Raw genomic sequence first — 25,330 nt, 5'->3', positions numbered from 1 at the left:
AACTGGGAATGACCCCCGGGTTACCCTACCTGCTGTCTTCTGAGAGTTTACATACTGCTGCATGTTCACTGAAGCCTCTGCATTCCATGTCCTGTAGGCAACCTGCATTTCGGCCACTCCAAGCAGGAAGGGGAATGAGTGCTAGTTTTGTCTGCTCTGTGAATTCTGAACTCCCTTTCTCTTTACAACAGTGCAGATTCTGTTTCTCCCAGTGGAAGTCTCTGCAGAGCTTCTCATTTTGGTGCCCAAAATCTAGGGGTGGGAAAACCCTTCTGGAAGCTGTTGCTACAATGAGCAGGCAACTGTTTATCCTCTGCTTAAACAGATTAGTAGAAACAAAGAACAAAAAGCTTGATCTAGTACTCTGAGCTGCATTGAGTACCTGGGTAGCTCGGTCCTGTTCCCCACTCCATGATTTAGACTAAAGAGTGGAAGACATGAGTGAGCTTTAGTGCTGCTCACTTCACATAGCTCAAATCTGTCTCTGTGCGCTGGCTTCTCTGTCTGTAATGTGGCAATGATACTTCTAAGGCAATTATGGCATAATGTGTCAATATTTGCAAAGTGCTGGGAGCTCCTTGGATGGAAGGCCCCAGTGTTACTCCACCTGGCTTTACAGTGATGATGCGGTGTGTGCAGGGGGACTGTGCTGCTGCTTTCTTACTGCACCGTGGAGGGTGTAGTGCTGGATCTAATTCTAGGGAGAAGCAAGGAGCTTCTTAAGAGGAAATGTATAGACTTTCGTGGGGCTCCATTCTGCAAGAACCCAAGTTTTGCTGCAGCTGCCTTGGGGGTGGAGCAGGCTCATTTTCTAACAGGGTAGTGACAAGAGGGGGGGGGGTGATCAATGCAGGGATTAGTCAGCTCGAGGTGCCAGCTTTGTAAGGGCAGGGGGGCCACCATGCCGCAGCCTGTCATGCCCTGGAACTGCGCGACCCTTATGCCGGAGACAGCCGAACGCGTGTGGAGTTCCGCAGCTGAAGAGGCGAAACGCCCGAGAGTTTCCGAATCTTGGGCGGAATTGCCCGAAGTTGTACGAGCGCTTCCGGCGGAAATAGCCGAACCGAACATGCGGCCGAGGCGGAAATGCCCGAGTGGTGGCGGGAAGACCCGAGCGCAGCTAAGATGGAGGCGGCCGAGCCCTGCGGTCTGTGCCTGCAGGAGCGGGCCCCCTACACGTGCCCCCGCTGTAACGTGCGTTTCTGTTCGGTGCCCTGTTACCGGGGCCACGGGGCCTGCGCCGAGGCTTTCCACCGCCGGCAGCTGCTGCTCCGGCTCCAGGGCCAGCGGGGGGACCCGGCCTCCCGGACCCGCCTGAAAGAGGCGCTGCTCCGGCTGCGGGAGCTACGCGAGCTCGAGGATGCGGAGCCCCAGCTAGGCCGCGACCTGGAGGACCAGGACGACGGTCTGTGGGAGCGGCTCAGTCCGGCCGAAAAGGCCGCCTTCCAGCGCCTGCTGAGCAGCGGGGAGATTGGAACCTTCCTGCCCCCCTGGAGGCCCTGGTGGCGGGGATGGGGCCGGGGACTGGTCCAGGAGCTGGGGGGTGCTGAGGGTGCCCAGGAAGCTGGGGATACCCAGCCCCCTGCGGGCACCCAGAAACCAGAGAAGAAGACACCAGGCTCAGCATCCAGCCATCATCCACCAATACCCCAAGGTGCTTACCCCCCCACGGGCACCCGGCAGCCAGAGGAGAGCTCAGGCGTGGCACCCACCCAGCAGCCTGAAGAAATGCCAAGCCCAGTGCCTGCTGTGCCTGCATCCATTCCACCACTGAGCTCCCTGATCTGCAGCCCAGCCTCACCCCTGGTGTGCTTCCAGCTGCCTAATGTCCTCTATGCCTACGTCTTCGCCCTCACCCTCTACCATGGGGACTTGAGTGAAGATGAGCTGCTGTCTGAGTTCTCTGACATGGTCCTGGATGTCTCCGGGGCACTGGGTGCCAGGCAGGTCTTCCACTCCACAGCAGAGGCGCTGCAGGCTGCCCTCCAGGCAGTGACAGCCAGCCGGTACCCTGAGTGCCCCTTGGGGAATGCAGGTGCTATGATGGCAGTGGCCCAGATCCTCATGGGGGAGAATCAAGCCAAGCAGAAAGGCTTCAGCTTGGCAGCCCTCTCCCATCTTGCCAGGCTGCTGGGCAAGGCCAAGAAACTGGTGCCAACAGAGGAGCGGCCCAGGGTGTATGGTGCCAAGAAAAAGTGTGAATTTTTGCTCTCCTGGGTCAATGACAACCAGGAATCTTTGACTGTCCTGGCCCTAGAGGTACAAAGGGAATATAAAACCCATTTGGAGGCAGTCAAAGAGGTGGATGTAGTTACCAAAGAACTGCAGAAGATGTGGGGTGGGAAACTGCCCCCTGCAAAAAAGCCATTGATTGAGGAGTTAGACTGATAGCTGGAACTTTTCAAGTGGGGAAAAGTGAATGAACCCTCTCTTGGTCAATAGCTATTTTGGATAAATCCACCACACTGAGTCTTGGCACAAATGTTGATCTGGTTTCTAGGGAGTTGACCTGTTGCAATAAAAAGAGCAAGGCAGCTGGCTGTGTACATTCCTGTCTTCCATTCGGTGGGACCCTTGGTGTGTTCCATGCACTTAAAGCATTGGCTGTTATTTTGGTGGTTTCAAAGTTGATGTGTTTTCCACTGGTGCTGCAGAAACCGCTAGCCAGTCACAGAGTCCCATGCACTGTGTTTTGTATCCCACCACATACAGATTTTTGCAGAAATCATCAATAAAAGGACAGCTAGACACCCCCATAGCTAGAGTTGCTACAAACTAGAAAACTAGCATTGTAAGGACAAACATACTCTGCATCCTTTCAACTGTTATAAACCACAGTCAAATTAACAGCAGTGACAGACCATGAAAAGTCCTTGCTTTCCTGTGCATTAATAGGGGAGATGTATTCCTGAGTCCCAATCTGCATCATTAGACTGGAGCTTCAGCTGGAAATAACTAAAAAGACAGCTCCTGTTGAGAGAGAGGCCAGACCCATTCACAGCTCACAGAGTGAGAGACAGTGGCAGGAGAGAGAGTGAAATGAGTATCAGGTATTTTTAAAATCTGATATTTTAATGTACATCGCCTTGTCTAGTTAATGTTTATTTAGCTCTCTACGCTATTCTAACTGATCATTGTGGTAGGAATGTAAGAATAGCTGGCCTGGATGAGACCCGTGATCCATCTAGTTCAGGATCCTGTCTGTGACAGTGGCCTGCCCCAGATGCTTCAGAGGAAGGCGTAAGAACCCCACAGTAGGCAGATGTAGTGTAATCTGCCCTTGCAGCTCTGTGGGAGTTAGACTGGCCTTAAGACCTGAATAGCACGGTTTAATATTTCTTCCATAATGTTGTTTTGAATTATGACAACTGGATATTCTTGATATCCATATAAATAGTTTATTCCTATTTGAATCTTGCTGAATTCTTCAACTCAATGACTTCCCGTGGCAATGACTTCTGCAGTCTAATAATGTGTTGTCTGCAAAAGGTGTGTTTCATTTTATCAGTGACACAGAATGCAAAGCATGGGACTTTGACTAAGGGTTTGCAGGATTGTTGGAAAATAGGCCCATTTCCAAACTGTCCTAGAATGTCACCGGTGAATATTATGTGCCTCAAGGAGAGGGGTGTTGTCCCCTAAATATTTTTGGAAAGCTACTGGTGTCCCTAAATCCCATTGGCTTGGTGTGATTAGTTCTAACACTGTAGTCTTTACACTCTGTCCTATGGGGCCAGTGATGGGTGTCAGGCTTCATAGAATGATACCCTAAGGTATTGGTGTGAGAGAGCTTGAACTTGTAGCCCTTCAGGACATGCAGCACAGCCTATCTGTTCGTTTGCTTGGGGCTGAGAGCCAGCTATGGATTGAGAACAATGGGGCATTTTATTTGCGGTGGGTTGGTTGAGTGAGGAAGAATCGGTGGGGAAGGGAGAAGTCATGGATGGTCTGGGGCTCAATCCAGTAGAATGTGTATGAATTTAAAATAATACCTAGCTCTTATACTGGTATCCAACTGACTGCAACTCACCTCCTACCTCAAATTCCTTTGCCCAACCAAAGACGGGTTAAGGTGTAAGCTTCGAACTAGCATTAACCTATCCTGGGTGGAGTGTGGCCCTATGAGTTGAGAACTCCATTTGGTTTGGGCACTAGCCTATGATTCAGGAGACGTGGGTTCAACTCCCTGCTCTGACACAGACATCGTATGTTACCTTGGGCAAGTCACTTAGCCTTTCTGTGCCTCAGTTTCCTCAAATAAAATAGGGATAATAGCACTGCCCTACCCCATAGTGGCGTTATGAGGATAAATGCACTAAAGGTTGTAAGGTCCTCGGATATGGCTACATCTACTCTGTTATAAAAGATCTGTGTCACAGCTGTAGCTGCTCCAGGTCACCTGACTTGGGGTAGGGCTGTGGAGCTATAAAATTGCAGGGTAGATGTTCAGGCTAGGGCTGGAGCCTGGGCTCTGAGACCCTCCCCACTCACTGGGATCTCAGTGCCTGGGCTCCAGCCCAAGAGTCTACACGGTAACTTTATTGCCCCGTAGCATAAGCGCCATGAATCCGAGTCAGCTGACCTAAGACACTGTGCCCTGTTTGGTTTTTTTATCACAGTATAGATGTACCTTAAGATACACAGAGGCACAAGGAGGGAAATGTGTCACTGAAGGTCATCCAGCAGGCCAGCGGCAGAGCTGGGACTAGAACCCCAGTCTGCTGAGTCCCAGTCCTCTAAGCCACATGGCCATAAACACCTAATCCTTGGCTATGGGACCTGAGGGAATCAGAATAACGTGTTCCATACAGATACCGTTCTGTATCAGTCTGCAGAGTTTTCCTGACCGCTGCTGGCCCTTCCCTGGCTTCATAGCCTGCGGCCTTTCTGAATGTCCCATATCCCACAACCACTTTGCGCAGTTGAAACTACACTGTAGATGTGCCCTTTTATGTTGGTACACAATTGAGCCCTGTAAGCCTGGCATGGACCTAAGGTCTGAAGGGACCATTGTGATCATCCAATCTGATTTTTCCCCCATCCTCCCCCAGACAGGCTATAGAATTTCCCCCAGAAACTGGATTAAAGCTTGTGTTTTGGAAAGAGATCTAGTTTTGCTTTAAAGACTCCAGGTGGTGGCCAGCCCATGCTCCCCTGGTGATCTGTTCCTGTGTTTACTCACCCTCCCTACTAGGAAATTGAAGTTAGACAAATGTAATCTTGAAATAAATCAACTTCCAGCCACTGGCTCTTGCTCTACCTTCCTCTGCTAGGCTGAAAAGCCCTGTCTGTCAGATATTCAAACAGCCCCAGGTGCAGAAAAGAGCTCCTAGGTTGATGAGTGGAGTGGAGAGGCGACCTTAGGAAAGGAGACGGAAAGAGCTGGGTTTGTTTAGCCTGGCCATTAAAAGATGAGAGGAGATTTAATCACACTCTATAAATACACAAAAGGGGTAAATCCTGGGAGGGAGAAGAGCTATTGAAGCTAAAGGACAATGTTGGCACAAGAACAAATAGGGATAAGATGTCCAGGAATGAACTGAAGCTGGAAATGAGAAGAAGGTTTCTACCCATCCAGGGCCAGCTCCAGGGTTTTTGCTGCCCCAAACAGCAGGAGGGAGGGAGGAAAGCAAGCCACAATCATGATCATCAGCAGCAGGTCCTCTCTGAGAGAGACCGAGGGACCACTGCTGAATTGCCGCCACAGAGCCCGACTTGCTGCCCCTTCCCCTTGGCCACCCCAAGCACCTGTTTGCTGAGATGGGGCCTAGAGCTGGCCCTGTACCCATCAGGGGAGGGAGGTCCTGGAGCAGACTCCCCCTAAAAGGAGTATTGTCTATTTGGTTGATTGTTTCCTGTATTTAAGATCGACATTTTGCTCATCTAGCCCTCAAAAGCATTGCAAACAATTGACTTTGAACACAGATGGAGACTGCATTTAATATATTTTTAATAAAATCATTGTCACATCAGTGCATTGTCCAGAACCACACTCCAGCATTCCCCAGTCCTTCAAATAATCAGGCCCTTACAGACACAGCAAACCAAACTTGTATTCCATTTCAAGCCAAAACAAACTCCCAGCTGTGACACTCTCTCTTTGGGGCTTGTCTTCTTTTTGGTGTTCGCTCAAGGTTTAACTCAACTCTTGCTCCTAACCGGACTCCTGTCCGCACAGAAATCTCTAACATTAATTAAATGGTGCTTTAAAATCAAGCTAACTGGCTTGCAAGGGGATGGAGGTTGAAGCTGGAGGGCTGCTGCCACTCAAGCTAGTAATGCAACAGCTTGAGTTACAGCAGCACATCAACTGCTAATCTAATCACTCTGTACAGCTCCAGTATTGTTTCATGGTGCAGTTGCTCTCAGTGTATGTCTACACTGCTTTCGGAGGCATGACTGCAGCTTGGGGCAGGACATACCTGCACTAGCTTTACTCTAGCTAGCATGGCTAAAAATAGTGAAGATGCAGCAGCACATACCGTACAAGCCTGTGCATCCACACTATTTTTAGCCATGCTAGCTAGAGTAAAGCTAGTGTGGCTATGCCAGTCTAGGCTGCACTCACACGTCCGATTGCAGTGTAGACACACTCTAGTCGAGTTCAAGTGAGAGTAACTCCAGTGTACTCATTTGAGCTAACTGTTGCAGTGAAGACAAACCCTCTATCTCATCATGACCCATGCATCTGTTGGGCTGACCTTTCTGCTGTGGGCTTGCACCTCCTTACAGCAGCAGAAGAGAATTCAGGCACCCTCCCTTCTCAGATGTCCAGAGTGAAGCCTGCAATGAGCTTGCAGCCAACTGTAGTGGTTGCGATATTGTTAGATTCTTTCATTAAAGCATTACCAATCGTGCAGTAAGCTCCATCGTGGTCCCTCACAGAAGGCAATGCTTTAAGCTCGAGTGAAGCACAGAGGAATGCAGCTCAGACATCTAGTGCTGTTATGAAAACGTGGGTTTTGTTATACATAAGAATGGTCATACTGGGTCAGACCAAAAAGGTCCATCTAGCCCAGTATCTGGTCTTCTGACAGTGGCTAATGCCAAGTGCCCCAGAGGGAATGAACAGAACAGGTAATCATCAAATGATCGATCCCCTGTCGCCCATTCCCAGCTTCTGGCAAAGAGAGGCTAGTGACACCATCCCTGCCCCTACTGGCTAATAGCCATTGATGGACCTATACTCCAGGAACTTACTAGTTCTTTTTTGAACCCTGTTACAGTGTTACCTTTCACAACATCCTCTGGCAAGGAGTTCCAAAGGTTGACTGTGCGTTGTGTGAAAAAAATACTTCCTTTTGTTTGTTTTAAACCTGCTGCCCATTAATTTCATTTGGTGATCCCTAGTTCTTGTGTTATGAGAAGGAATAAATACTACTTCCTTTCTCCACACAAGTCATGATTTTATAGACCTCTATCATATCCCCCTTAGTTCTCTTTTCCATGCTGAAAAGTCCCAGTTTTATTAATCTCTCCTCACATGGCAGCCGTTCCATACCCCTAATCATTTTTTTTGCCCTTTTCTGAACCTTTTCCCAATTCCTACATATATTTTTTGAGATGGGGTGACCATATCTGCACACAGTATTCAAGAGGTGGACGTACCATGGATTTACATAGAGGCAACATGATATTTTCTGTCTTATTATCTATCCCTTTCTTAATGATTCCCAAACCCCTCATCCCCAGCTCCACCCCAGAGCCTGCACCCCCAGCCGGATCCCTCACCCCTTGTGTCCCAATTCCCTGCCCCAGCCTGGAGTCCCCTCTCACATTCCAAACCTCTCAGTCCCAGCCTGGAACACCCTCCTACACACCAAACCCTTCATCCCCAGTCCCACCCCAGAGCCCGCACCTCCAGCTGGAGACCTCTGGGGATGACAACGTGCCCCAGTGGTGAGGACAGAGGCTAGTGTCCTGCCAGCCTTTGGAGCAGTGGTGGGCAGATGTGAGCTGTTGTGCCTGGGTCTGCATGGGGCATGGTGTGCTGGGCCACATCTCAGTAAAGGTAAGGGAAGATCCTGTAGGGAACTCGCCGGCAGTACTCCTGCCAGGCGAGCCCATATTTCCGCAGGCACTGGTGCTCGTCCCGAGCCTCCCGGTGAATCAGCAGCACGGTGAAATAGAAGACGTAGAAGTAGGGCAGGACATGTGTCAGGCCTGAGGGGGTGGGAGAGACATGGGGCATGAGGAGAAGAGGCCATGGGCCCTTCTTCTAGGACCTTCTAGTGCAATGGTTCTTAACCCACAGGCTGCTTGTGTCCTAATTAGCACACAGCTGTGGCCCATGTGACATTCTCAGGGCCTTACAGGCAGTATATATATTGTGTGGAGGCAGCCCACATAACAGAGAGCTGCATATGTTGCCCACAATGGTAAACAGGTTGAGAACCACTGTTCTAGTGGATAGCCTGAGTGCTGAGCAAGCTTGTCTAGGGCGTAGATTCCTCCCCACTCCCATGTTAATGATACACTGGAAGGTGTGACCAGAGCCTTCCACCTGGGACCTCAGGCCAACCAGACCAGGTGCCTTCTACGTGACCTCTGGCTGGAGTATGGGGCAGCACATTGGTGCCATCTGCTAGGGACATGACTGGGATGTTGGGCCAGAGCGGGCACCCTCGATGTAGCTCGTGAAAGACACAATGGGTGCCCAAGGCAGACACCACTGCCCTGAGGGCTAGAGAGATGCTGCCCTGCCTCCACTGCAGAGGGGCAGTAGGGAGATGCCCTGCATGCCCTAAAGGCACAGGTCCCAGTGGTACACCAATGCTGGGGGCAGGAGAAGGACACAACCCCCACCCCCCATGCCCCAACACCTCCTTGCTAGCCTTCACAGACTCCCTCCAGGCAGGATTTAGACTCACCACAGGGCAGCGACCAGGCCAGAGCCATGATGATATCCCCCAGATAGTTGGGGTGGCGCACAAACCCCCACCACCCAGACACCAGGAGACGCCGGCCCGTGGCTGTGGGGATGGTTTTGAGACCTGGGAGGAGGAGAAGAGCATTACCCACATGGCATCCATTCCTCCCCCTCCCTCCCATTAGCTAACCCTCCATTAGCATCCCCTTCTTCTCCCACTCTAGACTCCTTCACTCTAAGTCCCCCATATAACTCCCCATCCAAGAGGCAGCTGCAGCTCACCAGTTACTCTGGGATCATTGGGGTTCCTTCGGAAAGTGTTCTTCTGGGAATTGGCACTGCGGAAGATGCAGTAGCCCAAACCTGCCAAGAAGAGAACCAGAATGAGGATAGGCTGTGGGAACTCTAGGCATGGGGATACTGGCACTTCTGCCATGGATTTGTATGAAAACAGATTGCTCTTGAGAGGACAAAGGGATGAATGACAATGGTGGTGGATGCTGGCTCGGGGTGGCATTGAGCAGGGCTTTCAATCCTCATGCTTCAGGGTGTGGCTTGGGGCTGGTCAGTAAGAGATTTCACTCCATTGTACAGCAAGGTGAGTTGTAGGGTTGGTGAGGCAGGAAGCGTGTGTGGGAGGGTAAGAGATACTGTGATAGATGGGGTCATGGGGTAAAGTGGGAGGTATACTCCACTTATTGGTCTTGACTAGGTAGATCCATTGATCTGATTGGGGGGTGGGGTGGGAAGAGGAGAGATATGGCACTGAATGAGCCTATTGGTCTGGTATGTGAGAGGGAATCACCTGAGCCTCACCATTGAGCAAGAGGATCCCAACAGCCATGGACAGGCTTAGCTTCTGGGGGTGGTTGACAAGGAAGTAGGCCTGCAGGCTGTAGGTGAAGGGCACCCAGGCCAGGTCCCCAAAGACCAACATGAAGCCAAACCCATCATGTACGATGTCCATGGTGGTGAGGATGGCCTCCTGCAGGACACAGAGGAGCCACATCCAGCATGGATAAAAATCAGTGCTAAACAAAATTTAAGTATTTAAAAAACCCTAAATCTATTTAAAATTAAATTTGAAATAAACAACCTACGCTAAGGCCTAACCATGCTGTAAACTAATAAATAATTTAAATACAAAAATAAATAAATAAAAAATATTAAGCAGGACACATTTACTGCCAAGTTTAAAGAAAGTGAACACACAGAATTGCTTGACATCACTGGCTAGGCACCTGGAACCAGAGTTTGTTGAAGCACTAAACCACCTTTCAACTGTTGGCAGTAGTCTCTTCTGCAGGTGCAGAGAGAATATTTTAATTTCATTTCCTTTTATTCAACTAAATCAGTTCAGTGACTAGTTCATTTGAAGTTAAGAAATCAATTGGGAGTTGAACAGGCAGGAAAGCTTGTTTTTCCTCTTCCAATCTATGAAGAAAAACTACAGGTCTGTCGCAACTTACATGCATTTAACATGTGCGATTTCAGCTTTACGCTGTACAACTGAAGTCCGGGGGGGGGGGGGGGGGGCGTGGCCACACATGGAAGAGGCCTGGCCACAAGATTTAAAGGCCCTGGGGCACCAGCTGTGGCTGGGAGTCCCAGGGCCTTTAAATCACCCAGGGGGCTCCCAGCTGCAGAGGTGGCTGGTAGCCCCTGGGGTGAACTAAAGGGCCCAAGGCTCCAGCCACCGTGGAGTTCCGGGCCCTTTAAATGCCGGACCCATCCCAGCTGCCAAAGCCGCGGGTGGCATTTAAAGGGCTCCTCCAAGCTCCCCACCGCAGCGGGAAGCCCGGTGGAGCCCTTTAAATCCCACCCGCAGCTCCCGCAGCCAGGCCGGGGCTGGCATTTAAAGGGCTCCTCCGGGCTCCCCGCTGCGGCAGGAAGCCCAGAGGAGCCCTTTAAATGCCGGCCCCCGCCCAGCCACCAGAACTGCGGGCGGGGATTTAAAGGGCTTGAGGATGTAATTTTGACTATACGCGGTTTTCACTTTACGCACTAATCGCGGAATAGAACCCCCGCGTAAGATAAGACTTGCCTCTATTTGTGAGAGGATGAGATCTACTAGTTCTAAAACCTTTGAATGACATGGTGACCAGAAACAATTCACTGACTATAGATGCTACTTCCTTTGTTTAATACAATCAGTTTTAAATAGAACACATTTATTTATAAACTTTTAAAAAGTATATTAGCACACAAAGTAGTTTTATTTTATTAAAAATCCTAACATGCTGTTTCTGGGGATTTTTTATTGAATTTTAATTTCCATCCAAATAGAGCTGGACACAAATTGCAAGTAAAACATTAATCATCATATTGTAAATATATACAACATTCACCATTTTCTAACATAATAAAAATGTAAAAATCAGAATACATGTAAAGTATATAATTACTCAAATGTGTAGAGATATATTGTGTCCTCCTGGTTAGCAAAAAGAACTACCAAATTTAGTATAAAGTCAGGGTATGTTTGGTTGCAAATTAACATGTTTTAATAGTTACCCACCAGTGAAAATCAACCTTTTGTTAGGAAAAATTACTATGAAGTACAAATGCAAAACTTGACTATAATCAATTATTTAAATTAAATCAATCCACCCTGGCCATATCTGTGCTTTAAATCCCCAATCCCCACTCCCTTCTCAGAACTGGGTCCTCAATCTCAGCCCCCCTGTTCGAACCACTGGACTCCACCCTCCTCCCAGACATGGGAAGGGAACCCAGGAGGCCTCCCCTAAGGTTCCCTTTGTAGCCCCTAGGCCATTGCAGATCCCAAGCCAAGGCTAAGCCAGGGATGTGGGAGTGACTCACCTCATTCCAAAGTGCATCCACCACATACAGCAGCTGGAAGGCATTGACCAGGAGCATGGCCAGCGAGGGGCTGCCCCGCAGCTCAGTCTCTTTCATCAGCATGGCCATGTTCACCAGTGCCTGGCAGGAGGGGAGCTGTCAGGTGGAGTTTGGAGAAGACCTGCCTCCCTCCCTGCTCCTTCCCTTGGCCCCAGCACCCTGTCTGCCCAGAGAAAAACACCTGATTGCTGAGTGGACCAGGAGTGCCATTTCAGATTTTGGTAAGGGAGGGGGCAAATTTAACTGCGATTCCAGAGGCTACTTGAGCACCTATAAACTCTTGGGTTTGGTTTTGTTTTTTTGCAAATGATAGCTTATATACAGTGTTCCTGTCAGATAATTTCTAATTCCTATATAAAAAATAAATAAATATTAGACCCACTCAGCAATACTACTAACATGTTCTGACATCTTGTGTCAAGTCACTGAAGGGACGCTGGTTAGGTTTAAAATTTTAATGTATACAGTAACTCCTCATTTAAGGTTGTCCCACTTAACGTTGTTTCAATGTTACGTTCCTGCTCAATTAGGGAACATGCTCATTTAAAGTTGTGCAATGCTCTCTTATACTGTCATTTGGCTGCCTGCTTGCAAGATTCTGTGGAAGAGCAGCGACTTTACAAGGGAGCATTGCACAAGTTCCGCTTCTCCACCTCCTCCCCCTCCCTCCCAGCACTTCCCCCCCTGGAGCTTAGGACTTTCTGGGAGGGAGCGGGAGGAGCAGGAGAAGTGCGGCATCTCCATTCCTCCCCCTCCCTCTTAGAAAATCCTAAGCGCCGCTAAACAGCTGTTTGGTGGTGCTTAGGATTTTCTGGGAGGAAGGGGGAGGAGTGGAGACACGGGGCTTTCCTGCTCCTTCCCCTCCCTCCCAGCACTTTGCGCTTAGGACTTTCTGGGAGGGAGGGGCAGGCGCTTAGGACCTTAGGGGTGAGGGATGTGGCATGCTCTGGAGAGGAGGTGGAGTGAGGGGGTGGGAAGAGGTGGGCCTGGAGTGGAGCAGGGACCGGAAGAGGCAGGCCTGGAGCATTCCCAGCAAAATCCGAGCCTGTTCTCCAGGGAAGCTGCTGCTGCTGCAGCAAAGGTGCTTCCTAGCATCCTTGCCTGCAGCGGGCTGTGCCTGTGTGGGGTAAGCCAGGAGCACTTCCCAAACACAGTACAGTATACAGTATAATGCCTTCTGTCTGGCCCAAAAAAATTTTTCTTGGAACCTAACCCCCCACATTTATATTATATCTTATGGGACAATTGGATTAGTTTAACATTGTTTCACTTAAAGTTTCATTTTTCAGGAACATAACTACAATGTTAAGTGAAAAGTTACTGTATTCTTAATTTGTTACTAACTCTTGAATACAATTGAAACAATTGTAGAAAAATCTAGATTACTTTCTATCACTTTTTTTTTTTTTTTTGGCAGTTCATCACGCTTGGAATAGATCATTTAACTTTTGGAAACATCCTACTAGGGCAGTGGTTCCCAAACTTTAACAACCCGTGAACCCCCTTTCACTAAAATGTCAAGTCTTGTTAACCCCCTCCTAAAAATGAATATTTCCAGGATTTTCTCCTTTACCTGAGTATAAATTATAAAAGCAGTGATCTTAATATACAATGTTTTTAATAACATGCTTATTACACACTATTATTAATTATTTATCATTACAGTATTTTTATTACATTATGAAAATGGCAACACTCTTCCAAGATCTCACTTTCGTCGCTTGTATCACTTTGAATAAGCTTGCTATAAGACAAGGCTCCTATGTTTCATCAAGGAGTATCAGATGTGAAACAGCATGGAGGTATTTAAGAAGCCAACTCAAAGAGTTCCTCCTACACAAGCATTCAGGTCTTGAGCACTCCAGGCAAACAACACATGTTACAACAAAGCTTAAACTTGTTCTTCATAATAATTTAAAAAACAATACTAGCTGCCTATTTAATTTTAAAAACAGCAAAAAATACCCACCTCCCTTTCCATTTTGTACATGGACTCTTGAAGTTTATATCTCCTCAGTGTGAGACATGCTTGCTTTGATCTGCTTAGCTCTTGGAAGTCCAGGGGCTCCGGGCTGCTGGCTCTGTGCTGACTAGGGTCCCTAAGGACAGCTCTGTCTGCCATTAGGGAATCCCCCCCACCCACCCCAAGAACCCCCTGTAACATTTGGTGAACCCCCAGGGATTAACGAAGCCTAGTTTGGGAATCACTGTACTAGAGCAAGGCCCCATGAATTTATACTGCACCTGCCTCAGGCTCTAGGGGTGTTACCCCACTACAAATAATAGACTAGAAAGTTACTTGAAAGTGTCAGTTTTACTACAGTTTGAAGTCACTTTCATAGTATTGCCAACACCAAATGTTCAAAAAAAATCAAGAACCAGGCTCACCAAAAGTCATGAGATTGGCTTTAAAATAATGAGACTATGTAAAAATAATAGATTTGGTGGTTTTTTAAATTTATATTCTGCTTTTTGGGCCTTTAAGATGCACTGGGGTCACATTCTGAAGCTTTCTCCACAGCTACAAGAACTAGAAACTTAATTTTTCTTTAAGAATGACGGCTGAAATCACCACATACCACTTGACTCCAGGAACTGGGGCTTTAATGATAATTATTGTTTTCCTGAGACTCATGACAAAATAATGAGAGTTGGCAACACTGCTTTCACTTCTGTTTAAAGGCTAGTTACTTTCCAGAAGGTTCTTAAACATAACACTACAGTGATTGAGCTGCAGTTTTCACAGGAGACTATTTTAAATCAAACACCAAGAAAATTCCACGTTTTAAAGTTGGGGACAAAATTGCTTCTAAGGTATATCAGGGCGACTGCAGGCAGGAAAAGAAAATAAACAAGCACAGGAGCTCTGGGGAGCTCTTCTTCTTGAAAGAAAGTTGGAGGGTCAAATATTCTAGTCCTTAAACAGGTAAAACTTCTATCGCCATCGATGCCTCCACTCAGTTTTAAACATCACAGTGAACACGTGAGGTCAATAACTATGCATACTTAAATATCTGAGCCATCTTATCCCGAGTTACACATCTTGTATGCACTGGCTCAGGGACTACATTTTCTGGTATGTTCTGAACAGTGCTGAGCACACAGACGGTGCCCAACAAATAACACAAATCATGACAATAATCATCAACTTTATCCACTATGTGGATGCAATTTCTGTTCTTTATTCTGGAATTGGCCTGAATGCAGCTGAAACCCTACAAATTTGATGTACAATCACATCTGATACTCATACAACACTTTCTCATTCCTTCCTTTTTTCAAACTCAGAAAAAAAAATGGTTCAGTTAAAAATCAATGGGCATGTCTTCACTAGCAATGTTAAAGAGCTGGCCACGGCAGTGCTTTAATATGGCTGTGCAGTCGCAGCTACACCCACCTCCACGAGGGGTGTAGCGCCTCCCAGCGCTGGTGCACTGTCTACACTGGCACTTTACAGTGCTGAAACTTGCAGCTGCAGAGTTTCAAAGGCTTTTAGGCACCCAAAGATGCAGCTAGGCACCTAGTGGGTTTACACAGCACCTAACCTTCTAGGCGCTTTTGAAAATCCCACTAGGTGCCTAAATACCTTTGAAAATCTAGCTGTTAATCTCTCAGTGCCCCATCTGTACAGTGGGGATAACAGTACTGCTCATCCTCACTGAGGGGCTGTGATGTGAGGTGCTCAGATACTACGATGATGGGGCCACATAAGTACCACCGGTAGAGGGGGAACTTCTTTATACCACTGCTATCCCTTCCCTGGGTTTTGGCCCCTTCTTTTCACTTATGCCCTTCACATCTTCCTCTTTTCTGACTGTAACCTTGGCTCAGAGGGATTGGTTGTATTTCTTCTGAGTCCCCTGCATTCCCTCTTCAACCCCCACCCACCATCACCACCCACATCCGTAAACCTGGGAATCCTGGATGCCCCATAATCTCAGGCATTGGCACCCTGACAGCAGGATTTTCTGGCTGTGTGGACTCTATCCTCAGGCCCTACACTACCAGCACTTCCAGCTGTCTTCCAGACACCACCGACTTCCTGAGGAAACTACAATCCAGAAAACACCATCCTAGCCACTGTGGATGTAGAAGCCCTTTACACCAACATTCCACACAAAGATGGACTACAAGCCATCAGGAACAGTATCCCTGATAACGTCACAGCAAACCTGGTGGCTGAGCTTTGTCACTTTCTTTGTCCTCACCCACAACTATTTCAGATTTGGGGAGGATTTATGGTTTATGCCTTCAAGTCAGCAGCACTGCTATGGGCACCCGCATGGCCCCACATTTTTATGGCTGACTTAGAACAACGCTTCCTCATCTCTCCTCCCCTAGCACCCCTACTTTACTTGTGCTACATTGATGACATCATCTGGACCCAGGGGAAAGAGGCCCTTGAGGAAATCCACCTGGATTTCAACAATTTCCACCCCACCATCAACCTCAGCCTGGACCAATTCACACGAAAGAGATCCACTTCTTGGACACTAAAGTACAAATAAGTGACGGTCACATAAACATCACCGTGTACTGGAAACCTACTGACTGCTATACTTACCTACATTCCTCCAGCTTTCATCCAGACGACAATCCATTGTCTGCAGCCAAGCCTTAAGATACAACCACATTTGCTCCAATCCCTCAGACAGAGACAAACACCTATAGGATCTCTATCCGGCGTTCTTAAAACTACAGTACCCACCTGGAGAAGTGAAGAAACAGATTGACAGAGCCAGAAAGGCACCCAGAAGTCACCTACTATAGGACAGGCCCAACAAAGAAAGTAATCGAATGCCACTAGCCATCACCTACAGCCCCCAACTAAAACCTCTCCAGCACATCATCAAGGATCTACAACCTATCCTGAAGGAGAGTCCCTCACTCTCACAGACCTTGGGAGACCGGCCAGTCCTTGCTTACAGACAGCCCTCCCAACCTGAAGCAAACACTCACCAGCAACTACAAACTTCACAACAGAAACACTAACCCAGGAACCAACCCCTGCAACAAATCCCGTTGCCAACTCTGTCTGCATATCTATTCAAGGGACACCATCATAGGACCCAACCACATCAGCTACGCCATCAAGGGTTCGTTCACCTGCACATCTAACAATGTGATATATGCCATCATGTGCCAGCAATGCCCCTCTACCATGTACATTGGCCAAACCGAATAGTCTCTATGCAAAAGAATAAATGGACACAAATCAGACGTCAAGAATTGTAACATTAAAAAACCAGTAAGAGAGCACTTCAATCTCCCTGGACACTCCATAACAGACTTAAAGTGGCCATTCTTCAGCAACAAAAATTCAAAACCAGATTTCAACGAGAAACTGCAGAACTGGAATTAATTTGCAAACTTGACACCATCAAATTAGGCCTGAATAAAGACTATTGATACTCACACCTTCTTGTCAACTGTTTGGAATGGGCAACATCCATCCTAATTTAATTGGCTTCGTTAGCACTGACCCCCCAACTTGGTAAGGTAACTCCCATCTTTTCATGGGCTGTATATTTATACCTGCTTACTGTATTTTCCACTCCATGCATCTGATGAAGTGGTTTGTAGCCCATGAAAGCTTATGCCCAAATAAATTGTCTCTAAGGTGCCACAAGGACTAACAGGACTGCCCCTCTGAAACCTGTTTTACAGGCTCATCTAAGGACTTCCAGAGCCTTAATTTAATTACCATCCTTTTCTTATCTTCATAGAATCATAGAATTCAAGATCAGAAGGGACCATTATGATCATCTAGTCTGACCTCCTGCAAGATGCAGGCCACATAAGCCGCTCCACCCACTCCTTTAGCAAGTGACCCCTGCCCCATGCTTCGGAGGAAGGCGAAAAACCTCCAGGGCCACTCCCAATCTTCCCTGGAGGAAAATTCCTTCCCGACCCCAAATATGGCAGTCAGCTGAACTCCGAGCATGCGGGCAAGACTCTCCAGCCATACCCTCTTGAAAAAGGTTATATCATATCATTGACCCATTGTACTATTTACTTCAGTGTGGCACTTAATTGACCTATTGACTAAGCCCGTTATCCTATCATACCATCTCCTCCATAAACTTATCTAGCTTAATCTTAAAGTCATGGAGGTCCTTCGCCCCCACTGTTTCCCTCGGTAGGCTGTTCCAGTATTGCACTCCCCTGATGGTTAGAAACCTTCGTCTAATTTCAAGCCTGAATTTCCTGACTGACAATTTATATCCGTTTGTCCTCGTGTCCACATTAGCACTGAGCTGAAATAATTCCTCTCCTTCCCTGGTATTTATCCCTCTGATATATTTAAAGAGTGCAATCATATCTCCTCTTATCCTTCTTTTGGTTAAGGAAAACAAACCGAGCTCCTCAAGTCTCCTTTCATACGACAGGCCTTCCATTCCTCGGATCATTCTAGTGGCCCTTCTTTGTACCTGTTCCAGTTTGAATTCATCCTTCTTAAACATGGGAGACCAAAACTGCACACAATACTCCAAATGAGGTCTCACCAACGCCTTATATAACGGGACTAGCACCTCCTTATCCCTACTAGAAATACCTCGCCTAATGCATCCCAAGACCGCATTAGCTTTTTTAACGGACACATCACATTGCCTACTCATAGTCATCCTACGATCAACCAGGACTCCTAGGTCCTTCTCCTCCTCCCTTACTTCCAACTGGTGCGTCCCCAGCTTATAACTAAAATTCTTGTTAGTCATCCCTAAATGCATAACCTTACACTTCTCACTATTGAATTTCATCCTGTTACTAATACTCCAGTTTACAAGGTCATCCAAATCTCCCTGGAGGATATCCCTATCCTTTTCTGAATTGGCAATACCTCCCAACTTGGTGTCATCCGCAAACTTTATCAGCCCACTCCTACTCTTGGTTCCCAGGTCAGCAATAAATAGATTGAATAAAATCGGACCCAAAACCAAACCTTGAGGAACTCCACTGGTAACCCCCCTCCAACCTGACAGTTCCCCCTTCAATACGACCCTCTGCAGTCTCCCCTTTAACCAGCTCCTTATCCACCTCTGGATTTTCATTTCGATCCCCATCTTTTCCAATTTAACCAGTAATTCTTCATGCGGTACCGTATCAAACGCCTTACTGAAATCCAGATATATTAGATCCACCACATTTCCCTTGTCTAAAAAATCTGTTACTTTCTCAAAGAAGGAGATCAGGTTGGTTTGGCACGATCTACCTTTCGTAAATCCATGCTGTAATCTATCCCAGTTGCCATCGGCCTCATGCTCCTGAACCACTCTCTCTTTTAAGATTTTTTCCATGACTTTGCATACTACAGATGTTAAACTAACAGGCCTGTAGTTACCCGGGTCACTTTTTTTCCCCTTCTTAATCACTCTGCCTCTGTTTGGAAACAAAACACTGACTCCCTGCCCTGGGGACACAAGCTCATACCACACTAATGCTGTGCAGTTAAGACCTCCACCTGGGAGCCCCTCCTCCACCCTACCTAATTGGCATCCTTGAGTGAGACCTCCCCAATATCTCACTGACATACTGGGGCAGACCAGCCTGGTATCCTCCCCTCCTCGCTGCCCCGGATTTGACCAAAGGCATACCTGCGTAACGATAAAACCATCCTGCCTGGTTACCCCTACCCCTGCATCAGACCAATGGGCCCACCCATGCCTGGCATTCCACACTCACTGCTGCCCCAGATCAGACCAATGGGCTTATCTAGTCTGGTATTCTTCACCCCTCCCACCATGCTTGGTCTGACTAATGGGTCCATCTAGGCTGGGATTTCTGGCTATGGATAGTATCTGCTACACATGGCCATCTGGACGGAGGGAAATTCCCCCTTGCAACCCTTCCCCCGGGACTAGTGTTCCCCTGCAGCAAATTGTTTGATTATCCTTTGCCTTCACAAGGTCATCATAGCTATGGGCCCCAGGGTCTTTCTGCAGCAGGGAGCACCCTAAAACCCCACCCACTTACCCAGCCGAGGAGGCCTGGCCGCAGCTCGCAGAAATACTTCAGGTCGAAGGAGCCGATGCGTGGGTTCAGCTCGTGGCCCATGAAGAAGTCATAGATAGGATTCCCTGTGTGGCCAATAGCAAGTCAGGCACCTCAAGGGGGAATAGTTACTCCCCCCTTCCTCTCCCTGCCACCCTGGACCAGACCAATAGACCTGTCCAGCCCAGTATCCCCCCTGCTGCCTCAGATCAGACCAATGGGTCCATCTAGTCTGGTATGTTCCCCTCTCTGCTACCCCGGATCAGTCCAAGGGGCCCATCCCACTGGCTTGGTATCCCCACCCCTGCTGTGCTAAATCTGGATATGTCTGGTTTCCAATGGGTGCTGTTGCTGGATGCTTCATTGGAAGGTTAAACTCCCTGCAACAAGGGTGGTTCCTTTCTGACCCTCATCAACTGATCAGATACCTCCCTAGAGTCCTGGCAGTTTTTACCTGACTGGCATCACTGGCTTCTCTCCCCTGCACCCCCCCCGTGAGACACCAGGTATGACCTGTGTGACTAAGAGAGTGTCTATGTGTTAGTGCATGCACACCTGTCCTTGTGTGTGTGGTGCATAAATGTCAGTCTGTGCGTGTTCAGACATGCAGAAGTGCACACCTGTATATGTCTGCATGCACAAGATCATTCCTGTGTCCGTGTGCCCCATATGTATAGAAGGACTCACCTGAGTTCCCGCCTGGTGCCAGTGTTGTCTCTGGGGCAAAGAGGGACTTGAAGTAGAGGAGGAAGCTGAGGCCGAAGGCCAGCAGCAAGGCCGAGAAAGCCAACTGCAGGAAGTGGTCATAGATGTAGCTGAGGCGCAACCCGGCTGCCAGTCCAGCCCCCACCACCAGAGCCGTGACCCCCATCGCATGGAAAGCTGCAGTGCAGGAGGAGGGAAAGCAGGACACATGCTGCTTAGATGCAGCAACACTTTGTGGCTTTTTAGCTGAGCACCCCCGAGTCACAGCGCACTATTATTCTGGGAAATAGAGGCATGGAGAGGGAAGGGGACTTGCCCAAGGTAACATAGGGAATCTGTGGCAGAGCTGGATAGAACCCAGGAGTCCTGACTCCTAGCCCCTTGCTCAGACCCAATAGACAGCACTTCCCCCCAATACTATTACTTGTTGCCATGAGGAAATTCAGTAAGTGATGTGATTGGCTGCAAATTCTGGGGCGGGTCATAGTCTATCTCCCCTCCCTAACAAAATCCAACACCCACCATTAATGCGATACTGGAGCCGGCTCTTGTCTCGAAGGATGATCCCTTCTGTGACCTGGGGAAAAGCCACACAACCAGTTAACACTGATCTCTCTGGTCTTGACTCCAGCTCCTCTCACCGGCACCCTCCCTGGAGCCTCAGTTCACAACTGTGTAGATGAACTGAGTTTGGTCTCTGCCTACATGGTGTAGCCAGCTGGCCATGATCTGGTTCAGCCATGGCCCAGGCAATTCACATGTGCCCTTGATCCCCCATGGGTAGCCAAATAGCCACCATTAGGCAGATGGCATCCAGCAGGGAAGGGGACGTCCTGCCCTCCCCTCTGTCCAATGAAGCTGACGCAGCATTACCTTCCCCATAGGCAGCATGTAGAGGGCAGCCTGGAGTCCCACCCAAGCCAGGAGCAGCAGGAAGGTGTGGGGGCTCCAGAGGGTGCTCAGGGGTGGCAGCGGGGGCGGGAAGTTCAGCACGCTGGCTTTCTCAGTGCGACATGTCAGCAGAAGATAGAAGACGGTAGCTGGCATGAGAAAGATGAGGATCATGGCTCCTGTAGAGGGAGGAATGAGAGGTTAGAGGGACAAGATCCCCATGGTGATCAGAACTGCAGGTGAGTGACAGGCAGCAGCATCCCTGAGAGACAAGATTCCACAGTAAGTCAATGGCAGAGCTGGGAACCCAAGAGTGCTGACTCCCAGACCCACCCTGTTCTAACCATGTAGCTGCATGCACTGTGCACAGCTCCAGTTTGCCCTGCCTTTCAGCATATGTGAGCCACTGCCTTCCAACCCCCATCACCCTCATCTTACCCAGGGGCCCTCCAAACTCCAGCTCTTTGGTGCGTGGGATCTTATACCGATCCATCATCCTCGTGCTCCAGCCTTCTCTGCCGAGACACAAAGCTCTTCCCACAGGAAGCCTCTCAAACCACAGTCACTTCCTCCTCCTTCAGGAGAGGTTCTTGTGGATCCTGGACCTATGGGACAGAACATGGGTCATTAGTGGTCACTGACAGTTGTTGCGGTGGAAGGGTCAGAGACAGCCTGCACTGATCTGGGTTGGGTGTTTAGCCTATGGCCATGTCTACACTACAAAATGATGTCTACCTAACTTACATCTGCACACAGCCACCACAGGTATTAAATCACTTGCGTCGGCGGTGTGCGTCCTCACCAGGACGCTTGTATCGATTGTACTGTCAATGCAGAGCATTGTGGGACAGCTCCTGAAAGCCAGTCAGTCAATGAAAGCAATGCAGGGTCTCCACTGACACTGCATCGACCTAATTACATCGACCTTGGCTCTCCATTGCTCGGGGAGGTGGTGTTCCTAAAGCACTGCAGAGAGGAACTTACGTCACTGGGAGCCAAATTTAAATGATGAGATTTTCACAGCTAGGTCAACGCAAGGCATCTTACATCAACCTACCGTGTAGTGCAGAGCAGGCCTATGTTACGCTGCTGGGGCTGGAGTTGTCACAGGACTACAAAGAGGTGAACTGAGTCTGAGGTTTCCAGCTCCTGTGTATACAGTGATCATGGGAAGGGAACAGGGCATGGCTCTCATGTCGCTTAGCCTGGATTGTTTTTCTCTTGCTGGCAACCCACCTCCTGGCAGGACCAGGACGTGGGCAGTCTTCCCTAGAGGTTAGACTTTGGAACAGGCACCAGAAGCCAGAGCCAAATGTCAGAGTCAGAAGCCACTACCCAGAGCCAATGGTCAGAGCTAGAATCTGACGCCAATAATCAGAGCCAGGAGTCAGAAGCCAGGCAAGGATGCAGGGTTGGGTGGGCTGGAGGAGGACCAGAACAGGGCAGGAGCAAGCAGGCACAGGAGCAATTGCACCTATTAAGGCTCTGTGGGTTACCTGCCCACATCTAAAGGCCTCTCGCCCCAGCCTAAGGGGAGGAGCTACTAGACCCAGGTCTCAGCTGAATTCAGGGGACCACAAATGAAAAAACACGGATGAGAGTGAGGGTCACAGGGTCAACAGCAGGGATCCAGAGGGGAACACTAAGCAGAGAACCTTGGACAATGCCCACTGGTCCAGAGGAACTCTGTCCGGATACGTGACCTAAGGGAGGATCAGAAATAGACCTCAGTCACAGAGCACCTCCCCATCCAGCTTCCTCCTCCTGGTATGGTGAACGGCCACCGTGGCCAATGCCAGAAGGAGGTCAACGAGGAGGTCTTGCGACTTCATGGGGCCACAGATCAGGAGGTGTGGGGAAAAGCACAGCCACAACCTGAGGAGGAGGTTCCGGTGGAGCCAGTAAAGGGGCTGCAACCTGGTGCACTCAAAGTAGATGTGCACCAGGGTCTCCCTCTCGCCGCAGAAGGGGCAGGTGTTGGGGGAGGTGGTGAACCATGCCAGGTACATGCCCATGCTCACTGCTCCATGAAGGAGCCACCAACTAATATCCCCAGCAAGCTGTGCACAAGAGCAATTGTAGCTGCAGGTGAAAGTGTTAAGCTGTGCTGCCGTTGAGCATAAATGCAGAGTTGTTGGCTTCTTTCAGCCAATTGGATGGACTGGTCGATCAGGTGATTTTGCTGGAGCCCAGCTGGGCTCATTAACCTGTCTGAAGGCTGAACCCACTAGCCCCAGCCTCAGCTAGGGAACTCAGCCCCATGGTTCTTGACAGTCCCCTCCCAGTCATTCATATCTCCCACTCATTTTTCTTTTAATCTTACTGGTTGCTTCAGTAAAATCTAGTAACATGGAGTTCCATAGGTTTAAGATATGAGCAGCAGCAAACTCCTCCGCGGTGATGGATGACATATTATGTCAATAGGAGTTAGGATCTGGGCCTAAGCAACTTGGCCAAGGTCCCAGAGGAAGCCTGTGGTAGAGCAGGGCACTGAATGTGGGTCTATAGCTAAGGGAAAGATGAGGTTGCTGAAGCAGGGCCGCCCAGAGGATTCAGGGGGTCTGGGGCACTTGTACTCACCTGGCAGCAGTCCGGGTCTTCGGCGGCATTTCGGCGGCAGGGGGGGCCCTTCAGTTGCTCCGCGTCTTCGGCAGCACTGAAGGCCCCCCCGCCACCGACATGCTGGCCGAAAACCCGGACTACCGCTGGAGCAGGGCTTGTGGGGCAAATTGCCCCACTTGCCCCTCCCTCTGGGCAGCCCTGCAGAGAAGGCCTGGAAATGTTTCCAGCAATAGAGTTAAAGACAGAAGATAGCCCTGTCTGCTCTGGAGTTCCTAGTCATCTGGCAGAACATTTTTTTTGTTTTAAAGTAGGTTTGTAGAAAGATCTAGGGCTGGGATAGCAGGGAGGCTGCACATCAGGATTGAGAGGGAGGAACCCATAATGGGAACAGCAGGTGGGGTTGCAGGTGGGGTTGAGGGCCATTGGCAGAGCTGCGTGAGAGGTGCAGACACCAGGAACAGAATAGCAGGTGGCTGTGGGCTAAGACAGAGGGGCACTGGCAGAGCTGCATACGGGGAGCAGAGACCAGGAACAGAATAGCAGGGGACTGCGGGCCAGGACAGAGGGGCACTGGCAGAGCGGGGGGGAGGCCAGAACCGGAATAGCAGGTGAGGCTGCAGGTTGATATGGAGAAGCACCAACAGAGCATGTGAGGGGAGCCCAGGATTGCAACGCAGGTTGGGATTAAGGGGCACCAGCGCACAATGGGGAAAGTTTGGGCAATGTGCACCCAGCCCTCCAAATTCACAAAAGGGGAAGAATTTCCAGCCCTTCCAGAAACCCCCTTCCTGGCAGGGCTCTCTCGGTTTCACAGGCTGTTACCGGTGGCCCTACAAGCCCACGCTGTCTTGTCAGCCATAGGAGATGCTGCAGCACCGGTCACTTCTAACGCTCTGAGCAATGTTGAGCTGCATCTCTGCCTGCTGCCCGCCTCTGTGTGACTAACCGACGTCCCCCCCCTTGCCGCCCAGTCCTACCTGACAGCCCGGTGTCCCTCTCTCCAACGCGCACACCGCAGCTACTAGCAGCGGCTCCAGAATCCTCCCAGGCGCACGCTCCACCCCCGTCCCTTTAACCCGTAGCAGCTGTTGTCGCGCCAGCTAATTGTAGCTCGTCCCCTCGTCCCAGCCTGACACTATCACCAAACAGCCAATCTGAGAGCAGGGAGTTTTGCCGAAGGGGGGGGGGCAAAGCCAGAGTTTCTGGCCTATCACCATGACTCTGAGCCGCTTACTAAGTGGGTGGATCAAGCTCCCTAAGCTCTCTTCTTACTGGCCTGGAGCTGTGGTCACGGCAATGGCTGCCTTGCCCATCCCAGGAGCCCTGCCTGTGATGAGGCAATGGGCGGTACAGACGCGTTTGTGTGGGCCGGGCAAATTACTAGGGCCCTACCAAATTCACAGCCATGAAAAACGCGCCACAGACCATGAAATCTGGTCTTCTGTGTGC

At 49.4% G+C, this 25,330-nt stretch overlaps 2 protein-coding genes across 3 annotated transcripts; one reads left to right on the top strand and one right to left on the bottom strand.

Moving 5' to 3' along the window:
* The first annotated feature begins 1,066 nt into the window (after window positions 1-1,066).
* Window positions 1,067-3,413, top strand: ZNHIT2 (zinc finger HIT-type containing 2). The gene has a single exon (XM_039481798.1). The coding sequence runs from the start codon at window positions 1,087-1,089 to the stop codon at window positions 2,386-2,388; it is 1,302 nt and encodes a 433-aa protein (XP_039337732.1). The 5' UTR covers window positions 1,067-1,086; the 3' UTR covers window positions 2,389-3,413.
* Window positions 3,414-5,205: 1,792 nt separating this feature from the next.
* On the bottom strand, window positions 5,206-24,963 carry TM7SF2 (transmembrane 7 superfamily member 2). Of its 2 annotated transcripts, none has more exons than XM_039481800.1 (11): window positions 24,859-24,963; window positions 21,758-21,924; window positions 21,302-21,498; window positions 20,951-21,005; window positions 20,411-20,605; window positions 19,706-19,809; window positions 11,693-11,812; window positions 9,686-9,854; window positions 9,152-9,232; window positions 8,871-8,993; window positions 5,206-5,359 (listed from the first exon to the last, which is right to left on the bottom strand). In XM_039481800.1, exons 2-11 carry the CDS (start codon window positions 21,813-21,815, stop codon window positions 5,292-5,294), a joined length of 1,170 nt encoding a protein of 389 aa, XP_039337734.1. In that variant the 5' UTR covers window positions 21,816-21,924; window positions 24,859-24,963; the 3' UTR covers window positions 5,206-5,291. The 2 variants fall into 2 exon arrangements, with proteins under 2 accessions (XP_039337734.1, XP_039337733.1); XM_039481799.1 differs by lacking the exon at window positions 5,206-5,359 and adding an exon at window positions 7,885-8,163.
* Window positions 24,964-25,330: the final 367 nt, after the last annotated feature.

Source organism: Mauremys reevesii, linkage group 7 (genome assembly GCF_016161935.1).
Source record: "Mauremys reevesii isolate NIE-2019 linkage group 7, ASM1616193v1, whole genome shotgun sequence".
Taxonomy (NCBI): domain Eukaryota; kingdom Metazoa; phylum Chordata; order Testudines; family Geoemydidae; genus Mauremys; species Mauremys reevesii.
Note: the sequence above shows the minus strand (reverse complement) of the source record. Positions and strands in the feature narration are given on the sequence as shown.